Source organism: Aegilops tauschii, chromosome 2, assembly GCF_002575655.3.
Source record: "Aegilops tauschii subsp. strangulata cultivar AL8/78 chromosome 2, Aet v6.0, whole genome shotgun sequence".
Classification (NCBI taxonomy): domain Eukaryota; kingdom Viridiplantae; phylum Streptophyta; class Magnoliopsida; order Poales; family Poaceae; genus Aegilops; species Aegilops tauschii.
The window spans coordinates 86,765,638-86,775,866 of NC_053036.3; the positions used below are offsets into that span (position 1 = coordinate 86,765,638).

A 10,229-nucleotide genomic window follows, 5' to 3' on the forward strand; every position below is an offset into this window, starting at 1 on the left:
CAATTCCAAACCTATACATTTTTTTTCTCCAGAAATGTCCAGCCACCATAGCAATCTTCATCCGCTGAGCGTTTTTACGTACCAGGTGGGGGAATTTTTCCTAGGAAAACCCTGCCCGTTGGCGGGCGGGGAAAAACCGAGCAGGTGCATGGGTGGGGGTGAGCGGTCCGGCAAGCCTAATTCGATGGAGACCAGCGTTGAAATCAGTTGATTTTTGCAACGGACCACGCTCAAAAACAAATGAACAGATGTGTCATCGCCTCATTGGACAGAAAAATCGACTTAGACTGAAATGAAAATCACTCGACTGATGATTAGACCGTCCCTGTTTTCTCTACTCTTATAAAAGACCGAGTTGGTGATGATGGTGTGCCTGCCATCGTGTAATATAGACCGTCCGATCTATATCTGACGGATCGAAAGCAAACTATGGCAATTTTGTAAAAAGATACCCGCACTTCTCTCCACACTTGCAGATAAGGACTTCCCTCGTTCATCCTTTTCTCTCACAAGATAAACTACTCATACAAATGCATCTTGATGTTCCGTGCAACGCACGGACATCTTGCTAGTATTCATATATTGTTCACAAGATACACACCAAATAATGCACCTGGTAAGAAAACTAAAGCTACGTTTTGTTGCATTTCAAGTAATAGCAAATAACACAGGCCTTATTACATTCATAGTAAAATTTCACAAAGATAATGATCAAGCCAAGGTGCAGCAGATTGGGAGTGTCCTGATACATCTTTTGTTTGCACGGGGTAGCTGGCGCTTCTGTCGGTGGATGATTTCATGAACAGGCATGTACCACATCCTCATGTCTAGAGCTCAATAGGATTGACAAACAGTCGCTTAATCGTCCCCTCAAGACGGCTGCTGAACGTAAAAGCATCTGTCTTGTCATCATACATGAAGGGCATGCTGATCGTTATATTTGCGACTCGCTGCACCGCCGGAAGCAGCTCAGGGAGCTCAAAGCGTGCTTGATTCGTAGTCTTCCATGCATCTTCAATCAGAGACCCTATCTTGGCAATGGCAACCTCACTCGCCACGCCGTACTCACTGATGTAGCATTCCACGGAGCTGGCCACATCATTTTTGTTCTTTCCACGCTGTGAACAAACAAATGCTTAATCAGGGGTGTCGTTGTGATCAAAGGATAAATAATATAGGTGATAATCTTGGACATGTAATTTGTACCTTAAAGGAAGCAAGATCATTCATGAAACGTGTCACCTCTGCACAAGCCCTGACAGCATCGGTGCAACCGAGGGCCCATTCCAGTGCCTCCTTGGTTGCAGTATCGCCCATACCAACTAGCAACCCAACACATACCCATGGTCCGCCTGAGCACACACTAGATACCTTCACTTGATCATTAAATCTTGGCTTGTGATTTTGATGAAACCATTCGGCTTCTTGGAGATAGTTGTTTGATAATATTTGAAACTACAAGAGTGGGAAAAGGAAAACACATTAGTACTTCTGATGAAAGATTTGGATAGTGCAGTTAAAAAAAGATTTGGATAGTGGTGTCGTGGATAACGGAAAATAAATATAGAAAGTAAGCAAAATAGTCGTCTTTTGGTTTGAGATGAGAATGATGTACCGCTTTTGTGCTAAAAGCGACACGGTACTTCTCATCCGGTTTCAATTCGTCCTCAAACTCCTTGAAGGTGCTCATGAGCTTGAGGTAGAACTTCTGCAAGTACTCTGGTAGAAGAGAAGTAGCACTCTCCTCCCATCTGCATACAGACTAATGGTTAGCTACACCATTGAATGCAATTTTGAGAATCATGTTTTATTCTCAAATTAAGAAGATGCAAGCAGCATCATGCCAACTCCAACCTTTGTATAGCTTCATTGAGCTGTTTACACTCAACCAAAGTAGCACGGACATCGTAAGTGTCATCTGTCATTATTATTATTGCGATTATCTTAGCGAGAATCATCCTTGCATGTGTATACTCTTTCTCGTAGTATGCCGTATACGCCCAGAAGTAGCACTCAACCACACGATCCCGCGAGTAGTTTAGCCCCACTTCTCTGTAAAGATTTTTCCACCATCTGAAAGTGAGCTTTTGTTAGTGTTCTATAAAAACATTATTGCAGCTAGGCTCATTTTATGGAAAAAGCAAAAGCTATGTTACCTAGAGAGGGCCTTGAGCTCCTTCAAGTGGAGACGTTGCAGAAGGTTAAAGTCCAGTTTGGCAAACTCCAGAATGGAGGAGTTGTGCATTGGCTCTTGTTTGTACTCTGACATATAATGCAGCGCCTCGACTCTCTTCAAGGTCCTTGGCAGTGGTAAGTGAAGGGCGCGCCTGACTTGCTCTGCCAATGGGTACTCAAGCTTACCTTCCATCGATTCGAGGTGCCGCCTCGCAAACGAGATGCTTTCTTCAAGTTCTGTCTCCCCATGGATAAAAAGGTATGCTGCATTGTATAGACTTAATAGCCCCCTTGGGTCGTTAGTTACGTTAACATGGAAGGCCCCATCTTCGTCTTTGAACTTGCTGAATACATCTGCAAGAAGAGATACATGATACATCTTATGAGCATATATATGGCTAGCATTGGTGATTCTCTCTTCTTCATTGCCTGCATATATGTTGCTTTTAATTACGTGACTCGATGTGAATTGTAAACTTGTAATGTTTCTGTATTAGTAATTGCATCAAGCAAAAAACTCCCAAGTTTAACAACAACTACTTACATACGACAAGATTTTTTTACAGACAATACAATATTTCAGGAGCTTTTGTTATTATTATATACCTGGAGAAACCCAAAAGCCTTGCTGCCTCAGTATGCGGAACCGAAGGGCGACATCATGAAGGCTAGAGCTATTGAATTCACCAGCATGAGTGCTTCTTAATGTGGAGTCAATTTGTTCATGAAAATGTTGATCTACGCTCAGGTGTTGGAGTGTGTCTACAAGGTACAGTTGCTCAACTATGGCACTGCACGAAAATAACCCAATTATTTTCTCCTTCAGTTGATTGGACCTCTCTGTCATCCTTTCCTCTGACATCTACATGGCATTACCAAAATATATGTTATGCAGTATTAACTGAAACCATGTCCATGGTGAAATTTATTTAATCATGTGACAAGGGAAGAAAATAATAGCGTTCGAAGGAAAGATTGTTCTTGGTTAAAGTTGCAGCCACCAGTTGTTACTATTGTTTTTACATAATCGTTTTTCTATTCTGCAAACAGGAAAACAGACTGACCCATTTTAAAATATAAATAGAAACTGCAAAGGGAAACAATAAGAAACATGAGATGATAGTTTCAAGTTACTTGTAACATCAAAATCTGCAGAAGAGGTGTCATTAAAGACTATTCGTGCTGAATATGTATTTTTTTCATACATTCCAAATGTGATTGAATGTAATCTTGAAGTTTTATCGGGTTATCGAATGTCATGGGTCATCTTGTTTCCTATTCATTGGAAGCTACATAAATCATCCCTATATTAAGATGAAGTAAGAAAGCATCAGTCCTATTATTTTCTTTCTATGAAAGATTGTAGCTCGCTCTTTCAACCCTTGGCACCCTCTGGGAACTGTTAGAGTTTTAGCATCGACCGCATTTCCTTTTCATCGTATTACGGTTGACTCCCCTACAGAGTGTACACGTAGAGGGTAATTCCCAAATGATTTTACTATTTATATATAAGATCACTTAATAATAGTCCTGTGTTTTTTCAAGTGTTTGGAAACAGCATTAAGATGAAGATGCCAATCAAGCGTGGCTAGTTGTATGAAGATGGTATTATACTAATATCAATTTTTGTGTGCAGCTAGGCGAGCCAATAAACAGAATCCAGGCATATCTCAACCAATGTTCAAGAAAGCAGTAAGCGTAAGCGGAGCGGAAGGCCACAACTTAAAGCAATGGCAGCTTAAGCGCTGCTTAACCGGGATTAAGCGTTTTTTTAAATTGGCCAGAATTTGGCTGTTTTTTTATAATATGCACAAGAAGACAGGAAATATAGCACATATGTAACTGAAAATCTGAAAGAGCACATAAGGTTGAGGTTCAGTGGTTCACACACCACAACAAACAGCCAGATAACACATAAGGATAAGGTTCAGTGGTTTACACAGCAAGCATAAATGCATAATATTGTCTTAGAACGAGGCAATGAGCATATATAAGATAAATGGCAGCAGCGGCAGCAGCACTCAAGTAGCAACAGCAGGATCAGTCTTCATCCACATAAGTGGGCTATTTTAGCTCCCGCCTGACTTTTGGGCCGCCTTCTTCGCTTTTCTATCGCTTAAGCGCGCGCAGCGGCCCCTCAGCCAGCGCTTAGCGCTTAACCGGCCGTTAAATCACGCTTTTTTACGCTCAACGCTGTTATTACTGCTCCCAGATGCTGTTATTACTGCTGTAACAAGATGAAGCATGCCTGTAACGGATTGTAGTTGATGAAGAAGTCGCCCCACACCGTGGGATGGAACACAGGCGCCACCTCTGAAACGGCGGCGGTGGCGGTGGCGGTGGTGATAGCATCATGGGACGCCATGTGAAAATGTGTTGCCTGGTAACTGGTGTAGTGGTGTGGCTTTGAGAAAACCTGGAATGGCCGACGGCCTTATATATACACAGCATGGCTGCGCGGGAGCACTCATCCAGGAAAGTGCGTCTTTGAACAGGGAAGGGCACCATTTAATGTTTTCTGCGCAAAGAATAGTCAGGTAAAACGACACCTCTGACCCAACTTAATTCGCGCCTCCATTGGGAGAACGAGCTGAATTGTCAATCACGCAAAGACCCACGCGCAGCCGTCTACTTTCAGAGTAGTCTTGTTAATTTTTATGCAAAATAAATGAAAAGGTGGTATAATATATTTTTCAAGTTCCGTAAAACGGGTGTTCAAAACTGTAGCATGAAGGGCATCTTCAACATGGACCCTCAAACACAAATGTGAGGACCGAGCTGTCCGGACACACTTTGCTATTCAACACGGGCATGTATTTGTTTAGGATGCGTCCGCTTGTCTATTTTCCCTCGAACCGGAAGCAAACCTGCTGGAGCTTCATGGGAGTCTGAACATCCATATGACGAACTAAAAGCCATCACGTATCTTTCTCTTCTCTCCGTCTGAACGACGGAAGGCCGCAGCTGACAGAAGGAAGGTAATTAGCATGCAAGCATGTTACTAATCACATGCTTCATGTGGTGGAAGTCACTACCACTAATCAGCGTGATTCATCTTTGGCGGTAGCCCCAACGTTTACTTGACTGTTGGCAACCAGTGAAGCTTGGCGAAATCTACTAAACTTGCTAGCGTTTGGCGGAAGCTAGCTCTATGTGGTATAGTAGTACACATTAGAGTTTGCTTGCATGACCTGTGTTAGTGCTAGAAATCCTAGCAGTAGTAGTCCGGCAAGGAGTACCTTTAGCGTGTCTGAGTTAGCTTTACATGCTTTTGCGTTTGATGAATGGCTATTTTTTTTTATGTTAACAAAGACGAACATTTAAGGTATATCATTGGATAACGGACTTCTATATCCATGTCCGTGGACTCGTCCGAACCAGTCCATAGACAAATATTGTGATCGCTTTGAGGATCGACTCTAACCATCCACGACTTTATTCGACAATTTCTGCCTAACGTGTACTGCATTAGACATAATTCCAACATGTTAGGATCCTCTGCAGTATTGTACTGTGCTGTACAGTGGACTTGGCCCCACATGTCATCCGCACTACAACACCGTACAGTACTGCAGAGGATCCTAACCCAATTCCAACAAACACAACCTGGCTGAATATACCCTTGGGCATCTCGAATCCATCATGCGCTCGTACGGTCGTACCTCCGTGTAACTTGCACTTGAAATGTTACCATGATCTCCGATGTTACTTCAGAGTTGCAGGTGTAATCACTTCTTTCCTCATCACGACCACTCCCATAAAAAGTTTAGTGATCTAGAATGTCTTATATATTATTTTACAGAGGGAGTAAGTTTTTACCCAGTCTTGTTTACGTCTGCAATTTTTTGGAGAACAACACCATCACATATTGTAGGGTTCATGTATGTTTGTGTGAGAGCGTGTGTGCTATCCGAAGGTAAATACATAAATTGCCATGTCGATAACTATAACTTGGATGACGTATAATTATGCCAACGTTATGATTTCATTTGCAGTATGACAAACTATATCAGCGCCATGGTGGCAATTATAACTTGAATTGACGTGTAACTACAGAGCACTTTGATGGTAACTATAACTCGGACAACTGGAAAACTACAAGACTGACATGATGGCATTTTAGCATTGACATATGGGTAACTATTTCAACGCCCAGGGTGATGGTGCCATGAGCGAAGGCTATTCCGCCGGCTGTCAAAGTCCCGATAAACTTCCGCCGGCTGCGGCTGACAGCTATAGCTGAAGTTGACCGACCTGATCGATAATAATGAAGTAAGAACAGAAACCTTCTCTGGCTGCGTACGAACTGGCTCCTCTAACAATGTCAACTACTTGTACATAGAGCCATGGCTTAGCTTGTCATTAATACTACGATATAGCAGCCGCGCGCGCTGTGTTCCGGTCAGCGTATCGGCGAAAACACCTTACGCCGCAAATTATGAAGGCGCACTCTGGCTGCGAAGACGCCGCCCACATGGAGGACCTTCCTCCCCTTGAAGATAGCGTGCATGCTGGACTTGGGCTCCACCGTGCTCGATCATTCTGGTTCACGCCATGTCGGGCCCATTGATTTTCCTTTCTTTGTTTTTGGTTTCAGAATGTTCATTACTCCCTTCGTTTCATAATGTAAGACGTTTTTTGACACTAATGTAGTGTCAAAAAAGTCTTACATTATGGGACAGAGGGAATACTTAAGAATATTCAGACAAAACAGACCTATACAATTACTGTTAGCTAGGCCTTAGTCTGAAACTGCAGTTTTGTTTTTCACCTTTGCAGTCTGTGTCTTTCTCTTTGATATTAAAACTGCTCATCTTTTTTGTGGCTCTGAAACTGTAGCTCACATCGTTGAGTCTTCTTATTTTTTATTTTTCCTGTAGGACTATGTGAACTGTGTGTAGAGCCAGATAGGCAATGCTCAGTCAATCATTGTTTCCCTAAGGTCATGTCGATTTTTATTGTTTATTATTTTCCAAGCAGCAGTCACTGTTATTTCTTTTTTGAAGGGTCACAATCAGTGTTGTCCTATCTTTTTTAAAATAAAACATCCTCTTTATTTATTAGTAATAATGGTTACATCGTCTATAAATTTTTTTACAATATCGTTCATAGGTTTCTCAAAATAACCCTTTGTCTCAAGAAATTTAGCTACTCTAGCAATTTCATGAGCTACTTTATTTGCCTCCCTATTACAATGTTCAAATTTAACTAACGGAAAATCACAAGCCATAAAATAACAATCATCAAACACAGCTGCCGCCGCTCCCGCTGGATGTCCTCCATTCTTCATTGTGTCAATTACTTCCATATTGTCGGAGTTAACAAGTCGGTTGCTTCCCACCTTTTATGCAAGTAATATGCCAAAACGTAGTGCCATGGCTTCCCTTGTTAAAACATCTGCACACAATCCATCTTCCAATTCCCTCCAACAATAAATCTTCCTTTGTCATCTCTAAGTACAGCTCCCGCTGTGCCTCTAAGCATGTCTTGATCGAAAGAAGTATCGACATTTAATTTCACAAAACCTAGAGGGGGTCTCGTCCATCCCTCTATTCTATTTGTTGCCCTGGAGGATTGGCCAATAACATAGTTTGTCGTTATACCACGGGGTCCCATCGAAATTTGGTATGCATCTTGGGTCTTCCCCTGATGGACTAGCGAACGTCTTTCCCATCACAAATACCAGGCTGTTATAGCGACCAGTTCGCGAACATTTTGTATGCCCACTGTAGATAGCTCGTGTTCTGGCATCAGAAGTAGAAATTCAAGTACTGCCTCTCCCACACGATCGACCGCACAGGCTTTTCTAATGGCTTCGTGCAATCCCAGCTTCTCCCACACCTCTTTTTCCTTTTGATACATAAATAACAAGTGTTTAGTATCTTCAGGTCCGCTTAAACATGATGGGCAGGTGGACGAAACTTTCATATGTCTATTAGCAAGTGTAACACAACACGGGAGGGTTCTGTGTAAGGTACACCAAATAGAAATCTTCACTTTTGCTGGACAAGATAATTTCCAAATCTTGCTCCAAATAGTATTGACATTTATTCCTCCCATGCCATTTGAGTGTTGCAATTTCCTCCCTTGTTGCTTTTTTCCATTCCTCCAGATAAGCAGAACGAACCGTGAATAGTCCATTCTTTGTAAAATTCCAAGCTATGAAATCCGATATGTTATACATGGGGAGGGGGGTCGCAAGCACCCTCTGGACATCAATTGGCCACAACGTTTGTCTTACCAAATCTTCATCCCAACAATTGTTGATTGGATCTATAAGATCAGCAACTTTTGTTAGAAGCTGCCCTCTTCTAGGAGCGATAATTTTTCTATTGGCCCCATTCGGGATCCATGCATCTCTTCAGAAATTAATATTTTGTCCTATCTAGTTTTGTATACGGCAGCTCAAAGTAATGTTTGCCAGGTTTGGCTGTCCTCTACTTTTCTTTCAGAAATGTTCAGCCATCATAGCAAAATATTTCATTTTTTGCTTTTTGTTTTGTGTTCGGACAAACTTGAAGCCTTATTTTGTTGATTTCTAGTATGGTCCCAGTAGTTGATTCTAGTGTCAATGTGCACCTTGCTAGCAATTCTGAACCTACACATTTTTCTCTCCAGAAATGTCCAGCCACCATAGCAATTTTCATCTGCTGAGCATTTTTACGTACGGGGTGGCGGGATTTTTCCCAGGAAAACCCGGACCGTTAGCCTGGGGTGGGCGGGAAAAACCAAGCAGGTGCATGGGTGGAGGTGAGCGGCCCACCAAGCCAAATCCGACTGAGACCAGTGTTGAAATCAGTTGATTTTTTGCAACGGACCACGCTAAAAATAATGTACAGATGTGTCATCGCCTCATTGGACAGAAAAATCGACTTGGACTGAAATGGAAATCAGTCAACTGATGATTAGACAGCCCCTTTATATTTAATTCATAGTGTTGTTCACAAAATACACACCAAATAATGCACAGTAAGCCTGATAAGAAAACTAAAGCTACGTTTTGTCACATTTCAAACTATGGCAAATAATGCAAGCCTTATTGTAGTCATAGTAAATTGTTCATGAAAGATAATGATCAAGCCAAGGTGCAGCAGATATGAAGTGTCATGATACATCTTTCATTAGCACGGGGTAGCTGGTGCTTCTGTCGGTGGATGATTTCATGAACCACATCCTCATGTCTAGAGCTCAATAGAATTGACGAACAGTCGCTTAATTGTCCCCTCAAGACGGCTACTGAACGTAAAAGCATCTGTCTTGTCATCTTACATGAAAGGTATGTTGATCGTTATATTTGCGACCCGCTGCACCGCCGGAAGCAGCAGCTCAGGGAGCTCAAAGCGTGCTTGGTTCGTAGTCTTCCATGCATCTTCGATCAGAGACCCTGTCTTGGCAATGGCATCCTCACTTGCCACGCCGTGCTCACTGATGTAACATTCCACGGAGCTTGCCACATCATTTTTGTTCTTTCCATGCTGTGAACAACAAACAAATGCATGCTTAATCAGGGGTGTCATCGTGATCAAAGGATAAACAATGGAGAGGTGGTAATCTTGGAGATGTGTTTTGTACCTTAAATGAAGCAAGATCATTCATGGAGCGCGTCACCTCTGCACAAGCCCTGACCGCATCAGTGCAACCAAGGGCCCATTCCAGTGCCGCCTTGGTTGCGGTATCACCCATACCAACTAGCAACCCAACACACATACCCATGGCCCACCTGAGCACACACTAGATACCTTCACTTGATCATTGAATCTTGGCTTGTGATTTTGATGAAACCATTTGGCTTCTTGGAGATAGTTGTTTGACAATATTTGAAATTATAAGAGTGAGAAAAGGAAAACATATTAGTGATTTGGATAGTGCAGTTAAAAAAAGATTTGGATAGCGGTGTCGTGGATATGATTGTAGACAATTAATCTTTGAAATATACATGTGTTTTTTGCTATTATGATATTTGCTATTCACTTGGGCTTGGAGTACCTAAATCAGTACTGAATTTATAGTAAAACTCTGAGTATTTGACAAAAAACTACCACATTAGGGGTTAC

At 42.1% G+C, this 10,229-nt stretch overlaps 2 protein-coding genes across 3 annotated transcripts; both read right to left on the reverse strand.

Moving 5' to 3' along the window:
* Window positions 1-230: 230 nt before the first annotated feature.
* Window positions 231-4,563, reverse strand: LOC109785764 (tau-cadinol synthase-like). Of its 2 annotated transcripts, XM_073509537.1 has the most exons (8): window positions 4,431-4,563; window positions 4,256-4,271; window positions 2,782-3,037; window positions 2,157-2,529; window positions 1,855-2,073; window positions 1,616-1,751; window positions 1,207-1,455; window positions 231-1,118 (listed from the first exon to the last, which is right to left on the reverse strand). In XM_073509537.1, the coding sequence occupies exons 1-8, from the start codon at window positions 4,538-4,540 to the stop codon at window positions 828-830; spliced, it is 1,650 nt and encodes a 549-aa protein (XP_073365638.1). In that variant the 5' UTR covers window positions 4,541-4,563; the 3' UTR covers window positions 231-827. The 2 variants fall into 2 exon arrangements, with proteins under 2 accessions (XP_073365638.1, XP_020199945.2); XM_020344356.4 differs by lacking the exons at window positions 4,256-4,271; window positions 4,431-4,563 and having other exon boundaries at window positions 2,782-3,118.
* A 4,877-nt stretch (window positions 4,564-9,440) lies between these two features.
* Window positions 9,441-9,888, reverse strand: LOC141040773 (tau-cadinol synthase-like). The gene is made up of 2 exons (XM_073506891.1): window positions 9,748-9,888; window positions 9,441-9,650 (listed from the first exon to the last, which is right to left on the reverse strand). Exons 1-2 carry the CDS (start codon window positions 9,886-9,888, stop codon window positions 9,441-9,443), a joined length of 351 nt encoding a protein of 116 aa, XP_073362992.1.
* Between the last annotated feature and the right edge of the window lie 341 nt (window positions 9,889-10,229).

Excerpts from the sequence above, each read along its gene's own strand:
- LOC109785764 (XM_073509537.1), bottom strand. The coding sequence starts at position 4,540 with ATGGCGTCCCATGATGCTATCACCACCGCCACCGCCACCGCCGCCGTT. Across the intron at positions 2,530-2,781 it reads AGGCTTTTGGGTTTCTCCAG|ATGTATTCAGCAAGTTCAAA; the intron begins GTATATAATAAT and ends CTCTTCTTGCAG. Across the intron at positions 1,752-1,854 it reads CTCAATGAAGCTATACAAAG|ATGGGAGGAGAGTGCTACTT; the intron begins GTTGGAGTTGGC and ends GTCTGTATGCAG.
- LOC141040773 (XM_073506891.1), bottom strand. The coding sequence starts at position 9,888 with ATGGGTATGTGTGTTGGGTTGCTAGTTGGTATGGGTGATACCGCAACC. Across the intron at positions 9,651-9,747 it reads ATGATCTTGCTTCATTTAAG|CATGGAAAGAACAAAAATGA; the intron begins GTACAAAACACA and ends TGTTGTTCACAG.